The 26616-nt window shown below is 37.8% G+C and overlaps 2 protein-coding genes across 2 annotated transcripts; both read right to left on the bottom strand.

Moving 5' to 3' along the window:
• Positions 1–2970: 2970 nt before the first annotated feature.
• arrdc3a (arrestin domain containing 3a) lies at positions 2971–11205 on the bottom strand. Its single transcript, XM_067438221.1, has 8 exons — positions 10710–11205; positions 8234–8315; positions 7973–8120; positions 7787–7889; positions 7002–7258; positions 5933–6095; positions 5508–5650; positions 2971–5376 (listed from the first exon to the last, which is right to left on the bottom strand). The coding sequence occupies exons 1-8, from the start codon at positions 10987–10989 to the stop codon at positions 5308–5310; spliced, it is 1245 nt and encodes a 414-aa protein (XP_067294322.1). The 5' UTR covers positions 10990–11205; the 3' UTR covers positions 2971–5307.
• A 3743-nt stretch (positions 11206–14948) lies between these two features.
• LOC137071849 (arrestin domain-containing protein 3-like) lies at positions 14949–26565 on the bottom strand. Its single transcript, XM_067440060.1, has 7 exons — positions 26168–26565; positions 23658–23695; positions 23216–23276; positions 19904–20051; positions 19177–19273; positions 18789–19045; positions 14949–15311 (listed from the first exon to the last, which is right to left on the bottom strand). The coding sequence occupies exons 1-7, from the start codon at positions 26431–26433 to the stop codon at positions 15051–15053; spliced, it is 1128 nt and encodes a 375-aa protein (XP_067296161.1). The 5' UTR covers positions 26434–26565; the 3' UTR covers positions 14949–15050.
• Between the last annotated feature and the right edge of the window lie 51 nt (positions 26566–26616).

Genomic DNA, 26616 nt, shown 5'->3' with positions numbered 1-26616 from the left:
CGGTCTTGTGTTGACTTAACGGACACGTGCATGCAATGGCCATTGTAAGTCCACAAGGGCGAACGTGCACATGAAGTGTGCCATTTGGGACAGGGCCTTTGACGGCTTGGGTTTGCATATCCTTAACTACTCCCCTCTATTCAATATTCCGTTTCAGTTGGAAATACGTCACAGCACTGAAGAAAACTCAGTTGCCAATTTATTCCTGTAATGGCAATGTCATAGTTCTGTTCTGTTTAGATACTATTTTCTTCTTGGTTTTATTTTAAAGGTGCACTATGCAACTTTCTGTCCACTAGAGGGCGCCTATTCAAAACAAAGGTGTAGTTTTTGATGACGGCAAGTTTGAGCGCAGTATCTTGGGACATGGGGTCTTCACCTCACAGCCGGTGGAAAATAGGACTCAGGCAAAAATCATGTTCATGGATGCGGTTATTAATGTTACTGTAGTATGAAGCAGAGCAGGACTGAGTGTTGAGGAGCTGAGCAAGGCCGGTGGAGCGTTTGTTACACAAACACACGGCTCGCAAGCACCGGGGCTTTTATTATGATGGGACGGGACACAGTCGCCGGGCCACTGCACTATTTCCGCATTTCCGGTCAAGAGCATAAGGTAAAGCAGCTCAGTTTATCATATTAGATACATTTAAGTGTGTTTAAAATGATGTTATGACATTACTCGACATTGTGCGTTCGCTCGGCGCTGCTGTGACATGTTCACACTGCTAAGAGAAAAGCGATTCTGCCAAATAAAACCGAGGGTAACGCAGATATGACGCAATTGACAGGCCGCTCCCTCAAACGCTATGCTGACACATTCCGGGTCCTTTGTTAAAATAATAATTTTCTCACAATTTACAAAAAGTTGGAAACATTTGGGGTATTGTAAGTACTGAACTGAACAAAATATATAACACTGGCCTGGTTTTTGGATATTTTACTGCAAAAATACTTCATAGTGCTTTGTTCAAGTTTCCCGCCTCTTATCAGTTGTCTAAAGCCCCTTTCGCATTGCATGTCAGACCCGTAATATTCCCGGAACATTGCTGGGTCGCCTTCTGTGTGAAAGCAACTACGTCTCGGAATTGATTACCGCCAAAAGCCAAAACTAATGCCGCAACGTGTATGTAGTTATCGTGCGACTCCTAGAGCTTGTTTTTTCAATAAAACAACCCTGCAGTGCCAGAAGAGCTAGTCGGTGTTTTAAACGCAGAGAGTGTTGGTATACAAAAGAAACTAAAATTAAACAAGCAGAAATGTGTGCAAACTGAACACAAGTCGAGACCACGGAGCTCCTTACTATCCGCGCTGAAGCTGAGATCGCTCGCCATTATACGTCACATCCGGATGTCACGTGTCAACTCGATCCGGGACCGTTACGGGTTGTGTGTGAAAGCGCACATATTACGGTATTTCGCTGGCAGTGTGAATGGACCAAATCTAGCGGCCCGGGAACAAATGCCGGATCTCATTATCCGTGTATTTGCTGGAATCGCAGTGTGAAAGGGGCTATAGTGATTCATTGGATCTGCACAGGTGTTTGTTATTTCCCTCATTTACCATGCATTTAATGCTGCTTTCTTTAAAAAAAAAAATACTGTTTAATTTATAATTATCTTGATCTTCTTTGGACCAGTTACAGGTGAAAGCTGAATTATCAGCATTATTCTTCCAGTCTTCAGTGCCACATGATCCTTCAGAAATCATTCTAATATGCTGAAAACTAAGTGTAGGCTATCAAAAACTCATGTGTCTTTTGATAAATGCAGTTAAAAAGACCCAGAGAGAATATTTCTGTCTTTATATTCATGACTCCTTATGCTCTATCATGTGCGTGTGAGTCTACATCCTAAAACCAAGTCAATAAACATAACCACTGAATGACGCAACTACAATAGATTTTCTAAATATGCCACAACTGAGTTGCAAATCAATAATCAGTTTGTGGTCAAAATTATTATGTAACCTCACACTTCACCTTATGCAATGCAAATAGCTACTCAAAATAGCTACAAAAAAGGATAGATCAAAATATAATGCATATTTAATGTTAAATAAATATGTTACATCAATTGTATGGCCCATAAGTGGGAAGGAAGTCATTTTAATGATTATGAAAAATCCAATCCATGGGAAGAACATGTGGTAAAGAACAGAATTTAATACATGAATACAATTAAGATTAAAGCCATGGCCAGTTCTAAGCTAAGTCTAGTTTATGTGTTAGTATTTTCTACCAACCTTGCTAACAAAAGTTTGTGAACTCACTTGACCCCAAAGTCACTTCTTGACCCCAATGCCACCTGATAAGCTGAGGTCAGAAGGTTAGCCCCTATAAACCAAGCTGGCGTCTTAGAGTCCAACACTTTAAAGAAGGTTCAACCTTATCTTGAAATAATCTGCATTTTAAAGCAATAGCAATGCAAAGGAGTGAAAGTATGAAAAAAAGAGAAAATAATTGGTATGAGCACTAAATTATATGATCAATTATTACAAAATATTATGAATGAATGAATGAGGATTTTTCATAGCGCTTTCATATGTTTTTTTGTGATATTTTATTATGTGCACAATAATTTAATGAAAACTCCATTTGTGTAACTGCTGGAATGGCCTGTGTGGGCGCTGTTGCCAATGAGGGCATTGAACAGCATCGAAACGTCTCCACATAAATGTTTTCTTTCCCAAAACCAGAGGTTTGCCGTTTTATATACTGAGAAGCAGTAAACAGTGGAAATGAAATTATTTGGTTACACTTTATTTTAAGGTGACAGTTACATTGTACTTAAATAAGTACTAAGTAAAATTAATGAACTACATGAACATACTACAGAGTTACTATACGGTTTGGTTTAGGGTTAGCTATGCATAATTAACTATTACTATAGTAAGTACATGTAGTAATATGTCACCTAAAATAGAGTTAATCATTTCAGTGCCATTTTGTTTAAAATAAAGCAAAAGTACAACAGAGGTTAGGGATTTTTTATTTTATTTTGTTTATTCCCAAGGAAGAACTAAGACAAAAGTTAAAACCATTACGAACATACATTTCAGTCATTATCTAATGTTCATAATGATCTCTGAAATAAAATCACAATGGAATAAGACAAAATATACCACTGAGACAAAAACTCGAGAAATATTGCACTTAATTTCTAAAACATACCATATTTCCGTTAAAGGTGTTTCCTGACGGAGTCAAGAGTTTAGCTTTAACACTGGACTACACGGAAGGCCAAGCATTAGACTATAGTTTTGACCGACCACAAAAAGAAGCTCTTTTCTTTTTGTGTTTAAGCTTATTCTTTCATTCGTAGCCAATTTTGGTTCGATTTTAAACTATAAAACACAACAGAGAAGTAAATCATTTCCTTCTCCTAACCATCTCTTCGGTTTTTAGATGACCCACTTCTCTAAGGTGTGCTACAGCTATTGTTCCCATAATAATTGAGACGAGAGGATCTGTATAAGATAGTTTGTCTGAAAAACAAACAGCGAATGCCCAACAGTATTCATCAGAACCCATAACTGAAACCCATTCAAATCAAAAGTGGCATGACCCATGCTCGCTTTGAAGGACTTTTTGAGTTTCCCTTTTTGTCCATTTAAACTAAACCCCAAATCTGTAGGACTAAACGGACAACAAATAGGATAATAAGCATGTTAAGATCAGTACTTCATCAAGGCCACTATATTAAGACCACTTTACTTTGCTCCGAAAACTGCTGAATCATAACCCCCCCACACACACACAGACATTGCAGATTAACCTATAACAACAACACAATTTGACTAATTCTATAAAACCAAACACTACTTGAAATATTTAAGTTGCTAAATGGTTGAATGTCAACATTTCTCCAGACCTCTACCAGACACAAGCAGATATATGGTTTTAATTCAGTAAAAAGTGCTTAATGAAGGCCAAGCATGATCAGAGCCTAAACTACTTTTGTAGTCGAATGAGTTTTAAAAACAAATGTACAACTCATTTCAACTGGATTCGGATGTCTCTGGATAGGATCCAGAGTCCTCGTTTTGCTTTACAACTTGGCTTTTTAAGCATCTGTGCCACCTTTTGGGTCATATCTGGCTTCACCAGTCTGAAGAAACATCACGTCAAATGTAAGACAAAAAGGGAATGTCATAAGTCTTTGAAAGCTGCCTTGCATTTTTGTGCATACCCCCTCCCTTTATTGAATCGGTTTTTCAGTATTGAATCTGAATTTCCTTCTATAGTCTCCTTCCTTGAACTGAAACAGTACAACTGAAACATAATCTACACCATTTTTGTTTTCATCATTTGGCAAGTGAGATCACCTGAGACTGAGTGCTTTTTTTTCAGGCAGTGCAATCTCGAAGCCTGCACTGCTACACACTACAAACAGAAAGGCAACGAACATTTCAGGCGTCCTGCCCAGGCCCCACCCTGTTTTATCTCCCCGCTCTGATCTCACACATGAACATGAAGTCCTGGACTTTTGCTCCTCTACCAAACAACATGTGCAACAAATTTAACACCAAGCAAACCACGTTTGGCTTAAAGGCATTCTACATTTAGAACCGAAAATAAAGTCCATTTGAACAGGAGAAAATAAAACTAAAGCCACACTTGGGTTATGAGTTGGCGAGGCAACATTGCAAAAGCTTTCAGACAGCATGTTACCCAGAGCAGATTATCGACTGAGGAAACACAATCAATGAAAACTATAGACCTCAAAAGAGCTTAAACAAGATCAGTGCATTATATCAGTCCATTCAGTCAGTTATTCCTCAGAATCTGTTCTGTGTTGTTTGTAATTTGTGCGGCTCAAGCGAAACTGTTATAAGCCTGTAATCTCTTAGTCCAAGAGGCTGAAAACTGAAATAAAACAATCAGTGATTTTAAACCTCAAGCGAGGAAAACAAACATGTGCAAACAGAAATCCTAAACTGAGGCAAGAGAATATCGCGTTTCTCTCGGCTGTGCTGCGAATGGCTGGGGTCGTAGTGTTTTCTTGCATTTCTCTTCCAATCTCGGACGAGGTCTGCATGTTCTTTGTCAACAAAAGCATGAGAAAAGGGACTACTTTGAAAAGCTCCCCGGGCTTAGTCTGGTGGGGTGTGTCCCATCCACGGGTGGGGAGGTGGGGTCTGGGTCGGGTAATTTACCAGTGACTTCCTGCACCCTTGCATATGGACTTCTCCATAGAGGTTTGTTTTCTCTCCGTGGTGACAGCAAAGCGAACATTCGCTGTCATCGGGAGATAAACAAAAGTGAAAGCTCCTAAAGCCCAATCGCTTTGGACTCGTTCCATGCATTTCTCAACGTGATGGGCAGGTGTCGAGTCTCTGCTCCGCGGTCGATGTGGCTTGATCTGGATGTGGATCAATCTGACGGAGAGGGAAACCGAAACAGCTGCCGTGAGTCCAATGCATGTAAACATGGTTTAAAACTGCCTCCTTATAGAAATCTCAACATTTTACATGTCAAAAAAAAAAAACTAAACAAACAAAAAGCTTACCTCAGAGTAAGGTGGAGGGGGTCGGAAGCGGAACTCCTGGATGTAGGCCAATAGTGGGCCTTCAAAGTTCTCCCGCCCCGACGATACTTCCAGACAGCTCTGCCTCTGTTCTTCTGTGACCACCTCTGCATAGGCTGGAGGAGCTGCGTACAGCAAAAGTAAATGTTAATACTGTAACCGTGCCAACCATGATATTGGTTTCTTCTCCGCGTACAACGTTATCTCCGCTTCCTCTTTTGGTGTCTTATTTAAAAGAACACTTGAGCAACAAGTTCTTTCACTGTAATCTGAGAAAAGCCCAATTCAAATCACATGATCTCAATATATGCCTAATCTAGATTTGTATTATATTAAAAACATGCTTACAAGTGGTACTAATTGACAACCTATGAGATGAGCAGGCAGTATCGTGAATAGTTCCTTACCTTCAGGCCTCTCAGGGAGGGCCATGCCTAACCAGCTCATGGTCATGCTGCACTGGCTGCTCACAGATGACGTGCGGCTACCAAAAGGATGGAGGGGGATGGTGCCAATTACCAGGGGCAGGTTTAAAGACAGGTTCATGGCTCCTGGGATATCTACATACACCTGCAGATAATAATATTGGGATTTTAGGTTAATCATTTCACAAAATAGTGCACCTTGATTTGTAAATATGACATATATCATACGGTTGTTAAGTTTGACCCTTATGTGTCACTGTTTCCAGGTCTAAATGCTTCTCTGTATCACAAAAGCAAACAAATGGTGCTAATAAACTCTCATGGTGTGCAGTACTACCAAGGAAATAATTGTGATCGTGACCTTTATCTCCATACCAAAATGTTATCTGGCCAGACAGTGATTAATCTTTTTCTAATTGAAAAAAAAAAAAAATCCTGGTGTCTGGGATACTGTGAGCCCAGAGAATGTGGTATAAACCTTGACTTTTTTAGAATGCTAGACATGAAGAATGCTTATAGAGACCCTGAAACAGTATTTGACGAGTCATGATTTCAGTTATCTGAGTTATCAATGATCCTGCTCTAAAAAAGCAAGGATGACCCGATCATTGTGCCGGCGTACTTTCAATCACTTTAGACAAAAAGCTTCAGTCAAAAGGCAAGAAACGAAATCATTTGTAGGAGGCAGTGTTAATAACAGTGCTATTCATGTATTCACAGCCAATGAACAACGTATCATCAGAGCTGAGAGATGAATTGAAATAGTAAACTCTAATATTCTGAGCAATGGCAAATTGGTTTATGGGGTTAATAGGCCATTAACATTCAATGGCCTGAATTTAATAAGATATTTTAGGCTGATCTTCTTATCAGTATGTGCTGGGAGAACTTGGCATTATCTGCTTATCATTCAGGGTCCTGCATGTGTGGAAGAGCACAAGGAACTGATCCTCGTTGCTTGAAATTGACATTAAAAGCTCTGAATGTAGAGATGATCAGTTTATGCAATCACATGAAAACTCAAATTAGAGCAAACAAAAAAATCCCTTACCATGAGTGAGTACTCCACTCTAATGATACTGCAGTCGAGGATGGAGGGTGATACAGGAGGGATTTTCAACATTTTTCCATTCCATGTCTCCGTCTTGCCGGAAGAAAGCGACTCCCCTCGGATGTTGGCCACTAACTGCTTGATCTCCTTCATCTTCCCTTTGGCAAAGAAGGTTTGCGTTTGGTAAATGGCGGCCTTTGGCACAACCATTCGCGAGGAGCAGTTTTCAATTTCTGCAAAGATCTGAATGGACTCTCCTGTGTGAAGAAATAATACATTGTTAATGGTACCAAAGAGTACCAAGGGGTATCATGTAGGGCTGCAACAATTAATCGATGAAATCGCCTGCGTACGATGCATGAAAACATACGCTAATCATGTCACTTTACAGTAGTGAATAACAGAAATCACAGTCTCTGATTTGTTTTTCTTTGTTATCCTTTTTAATTTTGTGATTTTAAGTTCTGCTTTTAAATGGAAAGCAATCCATTTAAATTTGAACCCCCCCTTTTTTTGAACATTATGTTTAACTGCATATAGCCTACAGATTATAGCCCTATTTGTTTCTAACTCCTTCAGATTACACATTTTTTGGAGGACAACATTGGGCAGCATGTGGTATAACAATTTAGTAAATAATGGATTTTTATGTTTAGGATTAATCAAAGAAATGACTGACAGATTAATAAAAAATAAGTGTTAGTTGCAGCCCTAGTATTTTGTAAATATACAGTGGGGTCCACTGTAATATACAAATGTCTAGTAAAAAAATTAACTGTAGTTACCTGGAGTATATCCTTTCCGTTCAATTTTGGCACTTAAGGAGATTGGACCTGAGGTGCAAAACCAGCAGCATAGTGTCTTTTCTTTAGTTCCTGCTTGGGGAGACTGTGCAAAGTAGAAAAACAAAACATTAGAATACCGTACTTGAATGATTATTCTTCAGCATTGCAAATTATCCAGCCACTCACCAGCAGGAGAGGAGTGTTGATGTCGATGTGTTCAAAGACAGTGAACTCTTTCTTGGTCTTCATGGGCAGAAGCCACGGCCTGTGCAGCTCAGCCTTTACCCAGTAGCGCACACTGCCGTGCTTCCCTTCGAACGAGGTAGCCAGAGGTCTGCATGTGCATGCCAAAATAAAAAAAATAACAAAAAAATACAAATAAGAATTATAACATTCAGTGCAGCTGAATAATCATTAGCTTCGGGGCCATGTCTGACCAAAACTCACGTTTGTGGAAGCTCAAAGCTGAATGCATACTCATGTCTTCCTGAATGAATAGTGGTGAGTCCCTCCTCAGAGTTATCATCATCTGAAACAGAAGAAAATAATATTCCAAATATACCTTACCTGCCAAAGCATTGATCATCTTCTTGTTTGTTACATGATATAATTCAAACACATAAGCATTACACTTCTGCTAAATGCTTAAATGTAAACATAAGCACACAAGTTGTTTGATTCTCATAAACCACAGCAAATCATGATATGCATCACTATTATATTTCACCCATGAATTATGTTTAATCACATTTATAATCATTGCACTTGAGGCACAGGTGTATTCAGTTTCAGTATTAAGTCTGAATGGGATAAATACTCGTTATGTCCACTGCAGTTCACATGAAACATGAGGTAATTTGAAACAAAATTCCAAATGTTAAATAATGTTTGTCTAACACCAAAAAGCACCGGTGGCTTTCGTTTCGCCTGCTCAGCACTCCATTCAGCTTAGCGGAGGCATGGTAAACAAGCACGGAGCTGTCAATCAAGGGCAGACTCCGGCAGCAAGAGAAGACCGGCCGAAACCGGAGCCAACTGCTTCTCTGTGCCGGAGCGCTCATTAGGTATTCAGTGTGCGGGTGCGGGCGTGCGCGCACTCACACATTGCCAGAACAAGCCTCCGAATTGAACATACGCGTGTGCTGCGGCGTGGACCTCACGAGCGTCCTCCCATTCAGCAAAACACGTGCGAAACATATGACCAAAAAAACCCACCAGCAATCACAAACGACAGAAAAACGACCAGTTTCCATAATAAATTGACCTTTATTGTAACCAATAACTCGTACAGAAACAGCAGTGACAATTAGACACATTATTTAGATTAGAAATTTACAGGGGAATGAATTTCTTTGAAATTACAATACGCATGCATCTAACAAAGTCATAACATGCACTACTTGATTTGTATACAAAGACTTTCAACATTCAGTCGTTGGACTAGCTCATTCTTTACAGGAATCCAGATCATGCTAACAAAAACTTAACAACAAAGAATAGACTAAATATGAGAAAAGTTATACAATTTTTGGTGTATTCTTGAGGAGGTCACGTTTCCCCCATGGTTAAAGCAACGTTTCACACTTGTAAATTTGTAACCCCTTGTTCTGAAGTCCAGCTTGGTGCCAAAGGTAAAGTAAGGAACAATGCAGCGGTAGAGCGTTACATCAAGTTGTTTAGCAACAGACGGACCAATGAACTGCCTCGGTGCTTAATTCATTAAATATTAATGCGCTCTGTACAGTTGCAGAAACTGTGGATCCTTTATAAAGTCTTTGGTGGAACGCGCTGAGAGGAAATTGAAAATGTGCGAAAAGCTAACGGAGTGTAGGCTACTGAAGGTAAAAGGGCTTTTTTTTTTTTTTTTTTTTTTTTTAGCAAACGTTAAAAAATGTATAATGCCATCAAGAACAACAAACAGATCAAAACAGGTCGCGAGCTGCATTCGTCCAGTAAAAGTTTTTGACCTCATTAATATGCAAATGAGGGTTCATAAATGTACAGTGTGAAACCAGATGACAGGAATAAGATTACTCCATTTTACAATGACCCTGGCCAGTTACAAGTGTGAAAATAGTGTATGCAAGAACATTATGCAGACAGAGGTTGTCAGTCAGCATTGACGGTTAATGAAATACTCAATACATTTAAATGTAATAGCCACTGTCTGAGCAAGGTTGCATACTACGGCCACTGGTGCAAAGTTGCTGTTTTTCCTCACTTTCCGCAAAAGCATGATGTCATTGAAGACACGTTGGCGCCTCCACCAATCAGAGACAAGAACGGCTAGACACTGCATCAAAACAGGATTGAACCGCTTCTAACAATGGGTGGAAACTTAAGACATTTTGCGAAAGATCTGTCATTACTCTGATATTATATAAAATGTATGAATGTTATTTTACCCCCAAAAGGAACGTATAGTGGTAGAGGACCACTGAAAACGAATCTCGTTTTTCATAAGGCTGTAGCATATGAGATGACTGTGTGGCTACCATTCATTCATTCAAGCTGTCACTGACACCTGAAAGAATGTTAAAGTGTAGCCCTAAATTAATAAAATAAATTTGCTGAATATCACACATTTAGGCGATCTAAACGGGATAGTGAAAACGAAGCGTCCAAAATTCATTGTTTGAATGACTGATCATCATAGGTCTGCCATGTAATGTTCCATGTATGGTGTATCATTAATCAAATCCAACACATGAATACATAAAAAAAAAACAACGATAAAGAAAATAAAGATATATGCTTGGACACAATGTCTAACGTTACAGATCCACCGGTCAACAAGTACTGTGCAGCATCCAAAGTATGTCATGTCATCCTGGACCACTGAGCATCCCACCAGTACATTCAACTGCTCTTTTCTGAACACATCTAACGTTACACTAAGAGCATGTTAGATCTGTATTCTTACCTCTTTCATGGCCAATAAGGATGTCTCTATGATTCAGATATTCCACTTCTTCTGTGTAATTCTGAGTGTAGGCAGTGTTGGAGCCAGCATTTCGTGATTCTGTCCAACGAACTTTTGCGAATCCTTTTGCATGTATTTTAAGAGACTTCACGCGAATCTCCCCGGTGACTTCAATGATAACTCTTCCTGAGACGGAGTCCCCGCTTGAGAAAACAGGGACATTGCTGTCATTTAGACAGTCGTAGGTTACAATGAAGCTCTTTACCTTTCCTAGCACCATGGTGGCAAGAAAAGAAAATGTACAAAGTTTTGTAGACAAAAAAAAGCCACACGGCAGTCTATGAAAATAATCTCTTATGAAAAAAAGCGAGAGTCAACACTGGACAGTGTCATTGAGCTGCGAGAGCTGAATAACAGCAAAAGATGCTGTTATCGCGTCTCGGTGAAGGCTTGATGGTCTGCAATGAAAGACAGCGAAATTTCGCCACCGGCTCACTTTAATGGGTTGCTCTAGTGAAAAACAAGTTAGTGCGCATGCGCGGAGCTCTTATCCGTCCCCCTTCTTCCGCTTTTTGTGCCGTTCTTATTTGACCGGGACTCAGGAGACAAATAACAGCGAACAGCTGAGCAGCAATGTATTAAAAGAATACGTGGACGTCTAAACATTTTTCACACGTTTAGGTAGAGCTCCACATTAATATGTGAAAAGTTTGGTTATAAGACTAACAGTTAGTCTGTGTTAAGTGAATTTGGGCTCTTACAACAAGAAATACCGTTGACAGTTAATCATTTTTCCCCTTTTCCATTGCTGCACTTTGAGATTTTTCGGAATGAAAAGTGCGTTATAAATAAAATCTATTATTATTATTATTATTATTATTATTATTATTATTATTATTATTTTCAAGGCATGCTGCAGCGATAAAGATGGTGAACTGAAGCCAATTGTACCAGCTTCAATCCACAGTAGCTATATGTAAATTTAACTGATTTTGCGTTTTCATTTTATTTCCATGTATTTGGCCTACAGTAGCTTCATGCTGGTTTAAGTTGTGAAATCTGATGGTCCACCCTGCGGCTACAAAAAGTTTTGCCTTTTTCTTCAGTCGCTAGTGTGTGTGAAGGAATTACGATGGTTTCTGCTGCCCTCTAGTGGAACAGTAATTCGACACAATTCCTAATGTAATTGCATGATCACAACAGAACTAAAATGTTAGAAGTTTTAGGTTTATCCTGAGTTTAGCATCTGTTTTTTTTTTGTGTGTGTTATTTTTTATTAAAAAAAATGTGTTTATGGAAAACACAGTCAAAACTTTGGAAACATTACTATAGTAGGCCTAAATAGGCTATAGCCTACTATAATATTTTGAAAGAAGTTATTGAAAGAAGTCTCGTATGTTCACTAAGTCTGCATTTATTTGATCATAAATACAGAAAAAAACAGTAATATTTTAAATAGTATTACAATTTAAAGTAATAGTTTTAATATACTTTAAAATATAATTTAATCCTGTGATGCAGCATCATTACTCCAGTCTTCAGGGTCACATAATCCTTCAGAAATCATTCTAATATGAAACAAATTGGGGTCAGTATTTTTTTTTTTTTTTAAAGAAATAAATACTTTTGATTAGCAAGGATGTTCAATTAATAAAATATGACAGTAAATATTTATATTGTTAGAAAATGAATGTTGTTCTTTTAACTTTTTATTCATCATTAAATGCTGAAAAAGTATCAAAGGTTCCAAAAATATTAAGCAGCACAAATCATCATATTAGAATGATTTCTGAAGGATCTTGTAACACTTAAGACTGACTAATGATGCTGAAAATTCTGCTTTGAATCACATCACATCACAGAAATAAAAATTATATTTTAAAGTATATTAAAATTATATACTTTATTATGTGCACCATTATTTTAAATTGTAATCATATTTCACAATATTGCTGTTTATTCTGTATTTTCCATCAAATATGCAGCCTTATAAGAGACTTCTATCAAAAACATTAAAACATTCAGCATGCAAAACACAACACTGATAACAAGGTTATTATTTTATTTTATAAATAAGAACATTATAAATTAATACAGCAAATTAAATGGTAAAATAACACCATAAAACAAAGCAATTCATTTATTCATGCCACAATAAACTCTGGGAGTACACTTACTCAGATCACAGATCGAATTAAGTTGACAAAACGGTTTAAATGGTTTAAGTTTAAGTTATGCTTAATTGATTAAGGCAGATTCAGAAGTACCAGTACTTAGGTAGAAACCTATACACTTTATTTAAAGAAAAGCATCAGACGGATTTAGAGGTTTCTTTCTTTCTCTCTCTCTCTCTCTCTCTCTCTCTCTCTCTCTCTCTCTCTCTCTCTCTCTCTCTCTCTCTCTCTCTCTATATATATATATATATATATATATATATATATATATACAGTGCCTTGCGAAAATATTCAGCTCCCTTGAACTTTGCGACCTTTTGCCACATTTCAGGCTTCAAACATAATGATATGAAACTGTAATATTTTGTGTAGAATCAACAACAAGTGGGACACAATCATGAAGTGGAACAAAATTTATTGGATTTTTCAAACTTTTTTAACAAATCAAAAACTGAAAAATTGGGTGTGCAAAATTATTCGGCCCCTTTACTTTCAGTGCAGCAAACTCTCTCCAGAAGTTCAGTGAGGATCTGTGAATGATCCAATGCTGACCTAAATGACTAATGATGATAAATATAATCCACCTGTGTGTAATCAAGTCTCCGTATAAATGCACCTGCACTATGATAGTCTCAGAGGCCCGTTTAAAGCACAGAGAGCATCATGAAGAACAAGGAACACACCAGGCAAGTCAGAGATACTGTTGTGGAGAAGTTTAAAGCCGGATTTGGATACAAAAAGATTTCCCAAGCTTTAAGCATCCCAAAGAGCACTGTGCAAGCGTTAATATTGAAATGGAAGGAGTATCAGACCACTGCAAATCTACCAAGACCTGGCCGCCCCTCTAAACTTTCAGCTCATACAAGGAGAAGACTGATCAGAGATGCAACCAAGAGGCCCATGATCACTCTGGATGAACTGCAGAGATCTACAGCTGAGGAGGGAGACTCTGTCCATAGGACAACAATCAGTTGTATACTGCACAAATCTGGCCTTTATGGAAGAGTGGCAAGAAGAAAAAAGTGTTGTTTAAAGTTTGCCACAAGCCACCTGGGAGACACACCAAACATGTGGAAGAAGGTGCTCTGGTCAGATGAAACCAAAATTGAACTTTTTGGCAACAATGCAAAACGTTATGTTTGATGTAAAAGCAACACAGCTCATCACCCTGAACACACCATCTCCACTGTCAAACATGGTGGTGGCAGCATCATGGTTTGGGCCTGCTTTTCTTCAGCAGGGACAGGGAAGATGGTTAAAATTGATGGGAAGATGGATGGAGCCAAATACAGGAGCATTCTCTAAGAAAACCTGATGGAGTCTGCAAAAGACCTGAGACTGGGACGGAGATTTGTCTTCCAACAAGACAATGATCCAAAACATAAAGCAAAATCTTCAATGGAATGGTTCAAAAAATAAACATATCCAGGTGTTAGAATGGCCAAGTCAAAGTCCAGACCTGAATCCAATCGAGAATCTGTGGAAAGAACTGAAAACGGCTGTTCACAAACGCTCTCCATCCAACCTCACTGAGCTCAAGCTGTTCTGCAAGGAGGAATGGGCAAAAATTTCAGTCTCTCGATGTGCAAAACTGTTAGAGACATACCTCAAGCGACTTACAGCTGTAATCGCAGCAAAAGGTGGCGCTACAAAGTATTAACTTAAGGGGGCCGAATATTTTTGCACGCCCAATTTTTCAGTTTTTGATTTGTTAAAAAAGTTTGAAATATCCAATACATTTCGTTCCACATCATGATTGTGTCCCACTTGTTGTTGATTCTTCACAAAAAATTACAGTTTTATATCTTTATGTTTGAAGCCTGAAACGTGGCAAAAGGTTGCAAAGTTCAAGGGGGCCGGATATTTTCGCAAGGCACTGAATATATATATATATATATATATATATATATATATATATATATATATATATATATATATATATATATATATATATATATATATATATATATATATATATATATATATATTTATATATATATATATATATATATATATATATATATCTGTCTGATGCTTTTCTTTAAAATAAGCATTTTTGTCAGGCTATATATAATGTATAGACAGTACCTCTTAGCCTCCAAACTTGAGAACCCCTGTTATAAGTGGTAGTCAAAAGTTTGTCACTTAGGAGAGGATGATTAAGTCACTAAAATTTAGTGCTTTGATTTGGATCATAAACTGGTGCAGATGGAGTCGGATAAAAACCAGGCAGCATGGCATTGGGGTAAAGTTCTGCATATGGAGGTGGTTGTCCACCAGGATAAGGCACAAGGTTAGGCTGAGGTGGCGGATATGGCTGGAATCCCCCAGATGGGCCTTGACAGGGAGGACATTGTTGGTCAGCTGGAAGAATAACCACAGGCAACATAATCTCTGGATCTGTGGCGAAAGACACATCTAGAGAGACCTGAAAGACAATCATGTACAGAAGTCAACATCTACATGTACAAAGAAGAGAAAAAAAAGCTTTGCTGTTTTATAGGAAGTCATCTTTTAAGCTATCAAATTTGGCGTATGAAGGAACACATTTACATTTGAGAAATGCATGAACATTAGTTAAAATGTCATCATCAAAATTATGGCATAATTTACATTTACGTTCTTAAAACAATATTAAATTATCAATTCAGTCCAAATCAACATGAATGGACCCAGCTGACTAAAATAACAGAATAACAAAATAACCTATTTTTTGTCTTACAAGAAAGAAAGAAAGAAAGAAAGAAAGAAAGAAAGAAAGAAAGAAAGAAAGAAAGAAATGAGGGTGAGTAAATGGTCTGTGTACGGTCCGTGTACGTTTTGATCATTTCAGTTCCTGTTTGGAATGGAATATGAGAACAGATAAATTGTGTGTTTATTCATTGTTGTTTTTTTGTTTTGTTTAAAAAAAAAACGATTTTTTTATTTTATTTTGGCTCGATTTTTCATGTTTCGTTTGTGGTTTACAAATCGGTTTATGGGTTCGATATTTCGTTTCCACATGTGGCGTGGGCTGCGCTGAAACGCCCCTTTCATCTGATTGGTCAAAGGTCCTGTTAGACAGAATACGAGTGCGGGACTGACAAAAATAATAAAAAAAAATGTCTGAAAACACTACACACAATGTTGCTGGTCACGTTATTTGTGCTCAATTGCGATTTGCAAGTGACCCCATTATGTGAGACACAGTAGGCTAATATTTGATTAATAATAATTAATAATAATACTTTTTTTTTCAATTTATATAGGCCTAGCGCTTTTCAAGGCACTCAAAGCGCTTTACAATGAAGGGGGGAAACTCCTCAACCACCACCAATGTGCAGATTCCACCTGGATGATGCGACGGCAGACATATTGCGCCAGAACGCTCACCACACACCAGCTGATTGGTGGAGAGGAGACGTAGTGATGAAGCCAATCAGGAGAGGGGGAGGATTTAGGAGGCCATGATGGACAGGGGCCAATGGGCAAATTTGGCCAGGATGCCAGGGTTACACCCCTACTCTTTATCGAAGGACATCCTGGGATTTTTAATGACCACAGAGAGTCAGGACCTCGGTTTAACGTCTCATCCGAAGTATGATGCTCTTTGACAGTACAGTGTCCCCATCACTATACTGAGGTGTTAGGAGATCACAGGATGACAGAGACCACAGGATGAGCGCCCCTGCTGGCCTCACTAACACCTCTACCAGCAGCAACCTGGTTTTCCCAGTTGGTCTCCCATCCAGGTACTGACTAGGCTCAGCCCTGCTTAGCTTCAGTGGGAAACCAGTCTTGGGCTACAGGGTGATATGGCTGCTGGTTTTTTTGTTTTTGTTTTTTTGACGTAAATAATTTTGAAAATTTCATAGAAATATAGTTTATATGTGTAGCAGTTCACGTGAAAACAAAGAGACAGAAAAGTGAGAAACTGCATTCAGAATCATGTCAGTTGAAGAGCACAACATGCCTTTAAAGGTCCCGTTCTTCGGGTGTTTTCGAAGCTTAGATTATGTTTACAGTGTGCAATATAACATGAGTTCATATTTTGCGTGTAAAAAAACACAGTATATTTCACACAATTTACTTATCTGTACAGCGCTGTTTCCTCTGTCCTAAAAACGGCAGGAAGATTTCCTTGTTCTATGAAGCCCCTCCTTCAGAAACACGTAACGAGTTCTGATTAGGCCAGCGCTTCCAGTGTTGTGATTGGACAGCAGCTTAGCGCACTTTGCCCGGAAAGGTCCCGCCTCTTACCATAACGGGGAGATGCAAGTGGGAGAGCAACAAGACCACGCCCCCTATTTTGCGTGTACTTGTGGGTGGAGGGTTAGTCAGAAAATGGTTCTAGTGACGTCATTACAGCAGGAAGTGCAGGGGTGTGGTCCAAACCGGCCGTTCGCTGTATGAAAGGGAACTTCTGTTAAATAAAATATCTCGCTTGGCATTGAACTTTGAGCTTTATAATTTTACAGGTATTATTTATGCTCTAACAGCAACATTTCACACTAACTAAAGTTTGAAAGATGGAATCGCGAAGAACAGGACCTTTAAATTCGTATTAGTTTTATTATAAATTGAATACAATTGTATTACATACTGAATTAGGTGATGTTTCTCTGAGTTTTCTTTATTATTAGATGGAAAAACATTCAATGCAAAAACTAGTGTGAATATCTTAAAAGAAACTAGAGAGTGGCAAACTTTAAAGCAGGGTAAGTTTTAATTAGTTGTACAGCTTGAAGTGTAAAGCTTGTTCTCATAAACAGATACGGCCTATTTATAAATGAAATTCATTTGTCATTTAAACTGATGCAAACAGGGAAAGTGAGTAGTCTTATCGTATTATCCTGTCACCCCCTCTAGTGGACAGCGTTAATCATTACGGCCTTCATTGCTCAGATAACGCAAGTCAATGGGATTTTTTGGGGAAAGTAATTCTGACCAGTTAGAAAAGATATAAGCGAGTCAGACCAGTCTAAAGGTCGGAACTGAGTTTGTTGAAGCATTAAAGTTCTCATAATATTAATAATAAATAATAATAATGTTTAAATAGGCCTATGCTGTCTTTCTCAAGCAAACTTAATAAAGAAAACTCAGAGAAACATCACCCAATTCAGTATGTAATAAAATTGTATTCGTTTTATAATAAAACTAATAAGATTTTAAAGATGTCCTGCTCTTCAATCGACATGATTTTAATTAATCCCAAACCCTGCTAATTGTGTCAGTATCAATGAATGTTTACTGATACTAGGCTCTCACTTTTCTGTCTCTTTCTTTTCACGTGAACTGCTTCACATAGGCTACATTCATAAATATAAACTATATTTCTATTTATATATTTCTATAAATTTGATATTTCCGTTTCTGTTAAATCCAAAGAGACAGAACTATTTGCACTGTATCAATGAGAAATAGGCTATCATACTCAAATAATCAAATAATACTGTGGCTCACATTAATGGGGTCACTTACAAATCACAACAGCATGAATAACGTGACCAGCAACATATCTCTGCTTTAAATATTGTGTGTAGTGTTTTCAGACATTTTTTTGTTATTAAATTGCATTTGTCAGTCCCGCACTCGTATTCTGCCTGACAGAATGAAAAGCTTGCACTGAAGGCGGAGTGGTTTGACCAATCAGATGAAAGGGGCGTTTACATCGAACCCATAAACCGATTTGTAAACCACAAACGGAGAATGAAAAAAAAAAAATCGAGCCAAAATCTAATTTTTCGCTTTTTAAACTAAACAAAAAAACGAATAAAAACGCTGAATTATCTTTTCTCGTTATTCCATTCCAAACAGGAAATGAAATGATCAGATGATACACCGACCGTAAAGGATGCCAGAATCTTCATCTTTTGTATGAACTATCCCTCTAAATACGGCAATACTAAGGAAGTCAAAATAGCACCTTGAGGTAGTACTGCACTTTCAGAATTCTGCAGTTTTCAATGGTGACAGGCAGGTAACGTGGAAGCTTCAGGTTTACTATGAAGTTGTGCTTTCCTCCAGATGGGACGCAATCTTTAGTCTCATGAACTATGTTTTTTGATTTTATTTTAGTTTCCTTGCCAGCCATGAAGGTCTGTTGCTGCTGGAGGCTGTACATTGGCTTGACATCATGGGATGAAGAGTTGTCAATATCAACAACATTTTTTATTGTTTCACCTGCAGCATTAATAAGGAATTAGAGACAACATAGGTGACCAGTAATAAAAAAAAAATAGACAAACTGAAATTGGACCTTCAGTTTATGCAGCTTTGGCTTTTGAGAGCTACACAGGTGCACAGGTACACACCTTGCATATAGCCAGTTTTGTCAGTTGTTACAGCCAATGATATTTTTCCTGAGCTGAATAGTCTCATCTTCTTCTCTCGTATGACATATTGTGGTAGCTGTATGAAAAAAAGAAAGTAAAACATTGAAATTAGTAAAAAACTACATCACAAGTAAATCATTTAAATTACGTTACTTGAGTTTTGTTGACAGAATAAGCAGTTACATAATTTTAATCTCAATTTGAGCAGGTGAGTCTGTAACCATTTTCAAAAAACGTCTAAAGACATCTTTTCCAGCAGCACCTGACCAATTAAGACCAGCACTAACTTAACAATTCTATTTGTTTTTAGTATATATATATATATATATATACATAGTATATATATATATATATATATATATATATATATATATATATATATATATATATATATATATATACATAGTATATATATATATATATATATATATATATATATATATATATATATATATATATATATATATATATATATATATATATATATATATATATATATATATATATACACTGCATGCTGGACTAACTGAGACTTGTTACAGCACTTCTATGCTGTTGTTCCTTGTTGGTCTGATTGCTTATATTGCTCTCCTCATTTGCAAGTCGCTTTAGAAAAGCATCTGTTAAATGATTAAATTTAAATGTAATAATCTTTCCATTTATCAACAAACGAGCGCCAAAGAGTCAAACATATTGTAATTCATACCATTAAAAATTCATGGGTCCTATCATTTCTGGGCAAAACGGTTAATTCTCTACATGTACTAGATGTTGGCTTCCTATGCCTCTTCAGCTTTACCATCAAGACGTACTTAACCGAGCCATGAACTCCTTCAAAAGATGCAGGAATATTTCTGAAATCAAGGCAACATAAAAATATTTAGTTTCTCACAAAAGACTGACAAGCATTATAGTGCATAATATGGTATTCGATACATGCATCAGCAAGTACAGAAAAATAAAAACATTGTCACTTGTATGGTAAAAGGTGATGTTCAACATCAAGGCTTCAAAGCATGTATATAAAAAGAAAAAATGTAACAGTAAAGCATTGCAGGTAAACACAGCCAGATCTGCCGGTGATTTCGCTCTGCAGCTCAAGCTGGAAACCTTTACATATTTCTATCCTGCTTCTTTTACACATTTGCGGGGACCAATCATATGGCGGGTTTAACAAAATGGCTGAGAGAGAAGCGATGGATCGTTGGTCTGATTGGTTGAATAACTATCCGATTACGCACAGAGTCATTTGAACTATGCCCATTGATCACACCTCCTGTGCAGTAATAAAACAGAGCAGACTCCCCAGACCAATGTTCAATCTTAACAAAAAATTGCTTGGCCCGATGATAGCCAGACAAGCACTGAACTGCTTGATTCATTTTGCCTTAACCACGTGATCTGTGACGTTCTAAGCTTCGTTTTCACACACGTGCTGCTTCATATTCTGATTCAAATAATGCAAACCTCTTGCGCCATTTCAAGTGTCATTCGCTTATTTGATAAAAATAAATCATAATACAGAATTACGATTAAATATTTAAATGTGTAGTTTTGAGCATGTTCATTGTAAATTATTTTCTGGATCACAGGTACTTTATTCTATAAGAATCTTTTATTTTGCTCATATATGCCTACATGAGCCTTGCCTATTATTTCACAAATCTAGTTATATATTGTGTACGTGCACGTTACACGTGACAGACTTATACGTTTTTTATAGCACATAAATGACTGGGCAGCTGAAAGGCAGACTGAAAGGCAGCTTTTGCCGCCTTCACGTGCTGTCGGATTAATCGTACATACGAATTTACTGAGGTTCCACTGGGAAGATCGGAAATAATTTTGAGACCCAAGTTCCCAAGATGGGCGTGGCACAACCGTTAAAAATGGCGGATGGGAGACGAATTTCTGCTGTGGCAGGTGTTAATTCAGGTTTTTTTTTTTTTTTCACAACAGTTTCATTGTCTTTTCTTGTCGTTAAAGTAGTACATATTTGCATAAATTAATAATAATTTGAAGCATATTGTGTATTTTAAACACATCGAAAATCGCATGTAGTTGACCATCATTCCCAACTATCTAGTGTGGTAAAAGTAGCTAGGATGTATGGCTGAAAACTATTAACATTTTAATCTTTAAGCCTTACCTTGTCTATATTCTGCCTTTATTGTAAATGTGATTATAAACAATATGCTTTCGTGTTGTGCTGCTAGTGTTTGCCAGTGATTCTATGATTTTCTCAAACCGGGAAATAACTGAAATGTTTTTAGGCTATAGTGTTAAAATAACATTTTCCCAAGACGCACAAAAATATATGAACCTGGCACCCTCCATTCTTTCCGACAACAAAGGACCTGAACACAACAAGCTCGTAATCACGACTTCTAAAATGGGAAGTAGGAAACTTCCGATAGCACATGAAGGCAGCATAATTCCACCTTTTGACCACAAGATGTTGTTAGTGTGCCCCGTGTTGAAGAGTAATTAACCTTTTTATGGTACAGTTGAGGGGAAAGCCTCGATGCTTCAGAAATCTTTATTTTCACTATAACTACAAAATCGCAGGAGAAACAGGGTTTTTATAAAAACAAACAGAAACAACCTCAAGGGGAAAAACAAGACTTGACTTGAGGGGCAGGGAATAACGAAGCACAAATGACAGGTAACAGATGACAACAACCTATTACAGGACTGCAAACACACTCAAAAAAAATGGTTCAGGCCCTTCATAGATACGACACATTTAAATTATGTTCACTTTAAACATATCTAATTTAGATAAAATGTAATTTAATTGTGTTCAGTCAACCTAATATATTTAAAACTGAAGTTCACCTAATCAATTTGTGTTAAAACTACATAAAATATTTGAGTTGACATAACTAACTGGGCAGCGGATCTGTAATTCCCAGCATGCTTTACAAGGGACTAAATTATGAGAGTATTTAATTTAGGGATTAAAGTTTTAATTTATGGTTTTCTGTAAAATGGAAAGTTGTTGTAAGTTAATGTTAGTGTTTAATGTTCAGTTATATTGGACATTTAGAGAAGTTTCTGTAATGTTTTTGAATTCTGTGTTTACCATTTTGCTGAAGAGTGGCGCCTGGGCTTAGAGAGTGGGCATTTAGTTATCTATGCTAATGTTAGGCGTTACATCACCCTTTTCTTAAATTGCATTATATTCATTGTGTATGATGATGAAAGTATGACACGTTCAAAAAAACTCATGTTATAAGTATAAAAATACAACTTAAACTGTATTTGATAAAATGGAGTTGGACCAACTCAATTACATTTAATTGCATGAATTAGATTTTTATTATTTGGGGCTACACATATTGATTGGATTGAAAACCTGCCCTCAATTAAATTGAGTTTGTCCAATGAGTTATTTTTTTGAGTGCACAAGGAGAAAAATAGGGAAGCAAACAAAAGCAGTAACAGGGAGGGCATGTGGGGCAAATGAACCAATAGTAGATATAGGCGGGGTTAGACAATGGACAGGAGAGCACATGGCACAAGGAAACAATGACAAGACGTGCTCACACCAAACATGACAAACAAGCACATAGACAGCAAAGACAAATTACAAGCCAGGTGCTCACACAAAGACAAAACAAATACAGGAGTGCCAGGGCTCTGTCACAAAAACAAGAATAAACAAGACCAAAATGACAGAACCCTGACAATAGGTTTTTAATGAAATTCAAATACCTGTTGTCCAGTTCATATATTACTATTAGTGCATATCAAAGCAAATATCCTTGAATTGTAAGCAAATAAGAAAGTTTTATCAAAGCAAATATTGTCTAATAATATGCTGTCAATATTACTAAGCATCTGATTTTTCAGATGATGATTAGTTTTGCTTTCACTATCATAATCTACCATAGGGAATTTATTCTGTACATTGTGTTTATAAGCTGTGAATCACAACTGATAAACATTATTTCACTGTGCACATATTTAAACAATATAGAACAACCACCATTGAAGACTAAATTTTATCACTCACTTTTGAGGCAGACGAAATCTGAATGGAAAAACATGACGTCCTTTTTTAATCACTGGTCCATCTAAGAAACATAAATTAGTTAGTATAAGAGAGTTGTGATGTATTTTTTTCAACAAACTTTTTTTATTCTACTGTCACTACACTCTTTTCCGTTTTCATGTAACTTATGATTTTTGTGTGTTTTGTCTTCATGAGAAGAATTGTATTGTGGACTATTTTGTAAAGGAAGTGTGAACTGTTGTGTCGTAATGTGTGTGGGAATGGATGGAAGTGAATGAGAAATCAAAATAGATGAAGTTTGCTACTCTTGTCTTGTGTACTTCATTGTTTTATTTACTGCTGACAGATAATACATAATTTATGTATTGTAATTAAATTTCAATAAAAGTAACTTATTTAATACCAGAACGTATGGGAATCTGTGTGCAAAACTCTTACTTACAAGTTTCTCCACTTACACGAGTGGTACTCCTTTCTTGTCTCCTTTCTTGTCCTGTAGACATCACAGCAACAAATATATTATTTCCAATTTCCTTATTCTTTAATGCTCTTTTTTAAGCACCTGTCCCCTTGGGTTGTAAGTTCACTATGAGGATTTATTATTTCCTGATTATGAATGTACACATAAATAAAATATGTTTTATAATAACATTGACAATAATAATAAATGTTCCCTTTAAGTCGGTCATGTTCAAAGTTGCATTGACGTCGCCGATGTATTGGGAGCTCTATCAGCTTTGAGTGTATATAGAACGACCCAATGCACAATGGCGTGCAAGAATTGCATCTCCCGCACTGGCCTGCAGCACTGATATATATATATATATATATATATATATATATATATATATATATATATATATATATATATATATATATATATATATATATATAGATATAGATATAGATACAGAAGCGGGTGCAGCGCACATTTTACATTCACTTCAGAGCTGAATATTATGTGGTGCCGAAGAGTGTTTCAGAGAGAGAGAGAATGAGAGGAGAAAGGGTTTGAGTGCTGAGAGAGAAGACACGGAGCGAGGACTGAAGAGAAACAAATGCTGTTTTCACAGCAAAGAGTGATCTCTTCTTGTTAGGCTGTTCCAGTGACATGAGTGCATACACAGGGCTGCACTATTTCCCAGTGTTTTGCCGCGACCATCTCATTGTGTGCTTCAGCACATTTAAAAGAGATTTTTCCCCTTAAAAGAGTACATACACGGGTGTGACACTGCATCTTTTTCAAGATTTCATTCCACCCATGCGTTTCTGGATGCGGTCGTTCCCTGTCACCAGCTGACATGTCTGAGCATTCAGCACAATGAGGCAGCATTTGTGGAAAGTTCATGTACTCAATGCAGGAGCATGACTATCTCGCCATTGAGGTTGAGACTCACCCACATTCGGGAAGGCGAAGTATCCTTAACTATGCCCCGATCTAGTGCTATTCATGTTGGCCTTAGGGAAGGGGACTCCGCCTTCCCAAATGTAGACATCAACATCCTGTCATCGGCCAGAGTCCTGAAAGACACCACTGGACAGACATGGAAGGGGCCAGAGGGTTCTCTTGGTAACACCCAAAAACAGGATGTTGATCGCTGCATTGAGGAGGTGCTTCAGTCTACTGATGAAGACTAAGCTGTGTTCCCTCCCGCTAGGAGGGTAGTTTTGCCAGAGATGGATCCAGAATTGATGCCTATGCCTTCCCGGACCGCCAAGAAGGTCTGGCTCATGTGAAACCCTACATCATGTCCTGAACCTTCTAGGTTGGATGATTGGTATCTCGGGGTGGTCCGCCCTAGTGCCTTTCTTCCTGGAAGTGAATGAGGAGCTTACTAGGTCGTGGAGGGGCACCTTTCTCTGCCAGAAACCAGGCTAGTAGTAAATCCCTGCAGTGGAACAGGCCGTTGAGATGCAATGTGTCCGGCGTTCACCTCTGTTGCTGCAGGAGGGTGCTTCTGTTTTCTGGAAGAAGATTGCAGTCCTATTGGTGAAGGAAACGATAGAGCCGGTCCCTCCAGCTGATACGAAGACTTCTATAGGCTTCTACAGCCTGTACTTCATTGTACCCAAGAAAGGAGATGGGTTTCAGCCAATTGGCCCCTGCACAGGCTGCCGTTCAGGCTGTGTACTTTTAGGTCTTGATTCTCCCTCGACACAGACCGCTCTTAGGTTTTGTGTTCATGGGGTGGGCATATCAACTTTGTGTCTTTACAAAATGGGGAGGCGGCCATTGCTACCATGAGAGAGCGTGGAGTTCGTATTCTCAACTACCTCAGCGAATGGCTAATTCTAGCCCAGTCCAGAGAGCAGTTGTGCGAACATAGGGCCATGGTGCTCAGTCACTTCAGCCAGTTGGGACTTTGGGTCAACTGGGAAAACAGCAAACTTTCCCCTCTACAAAGAATCTCTTTTCTAGGTATGGAGTTAGACTCGGTCAATCTGACTGTGCCTCACAGAGGAGCGCGTCCAGTCGGTGATGAACTGCTTGGTTTCGTTCAGAAGCAGAACAGCGGTCACAATGAAACATTTTGAGAGGCTCCTGGGGCATCCGCAGTAACGCTGTTCGGATTGCTTCATATGAGGCCACTTCACCACTGGCTCCATGACCTGGGCCAGAGATGTTACATAAGTAACTGAGATGTTTCTTGAGCAGCAAATCAGCATATTAGAATAATGCTGCAAATATAGCTTTATCGCATGAATACAAAAATTGTATTGATTAAAATAGGAAACAACTATTTTTAAATTGTAATATTTCACAATATTATTGTTTTTACTGTACTTTTGGTTTAATAAACACAGTCTCTGTGAGCATAAGAGACTTCATCCAAAACATTTATAATTGTAATGTTTCCAAACTTTTGACAGGTAATTTTATATAATTTATTATATTACTGTATATACGTTTTTATTGTTATTATTTATGGATATATCTTTTAATTCTGTAACTCACCTTTCTTCAAGCTCTCTTGAATAAAGTATTGCTTTAGTTTGAAGTATCTCTCATGGTCACGGTAGGTTCTATTGCTATCGCTCGATGGGTCAGGCCAGCGGACCTTCGCATCTCCCTTCAGCTTCACAAAAAAATGGTCCACAACTATTTCTTTGGTTACTTCCAAAACAACATGCCCCTCCACAATGTCTCCACTAGTAAAGGTATTGCTTTCATTAATCTTGTTGTAATAAAGACCGAGCACTTTGATGGATCCTGACATTTTTTGTTTCTATGTATGTACAGTATACTAGACATTCAAAGACAGCTACAGCTCTTCCCGTTCTCGTAGGTGAAGCAAGAGTGACAAAGTTCATGCTTCAAAATAAAATAAAACATTTGAGGGAGTGGCACTTCCTACACCTGGTCTGAACAGATCTTTCAGTTCAAAGTTCACTGTGATAGA

This window comes from Pseudorasbora parva, chromosome 3 (genome assembly GCF_024679245.1).
Source record: "Pseudorasbora parva isolate DD20220531a chromosome 3, ASM2467924v1, whole genome shotgun sequence".
NCBI lineage: Eukaryota > Metazoa > Chordata > Actinopteri > Cypriniformes > Gobionidae > Pseudorasbora > Pseudorasbora parva.
Note: the sequence above shows the minus strand (reverse complement) of the source record. Positions and strands in the feature narration are given on the sequence as shown.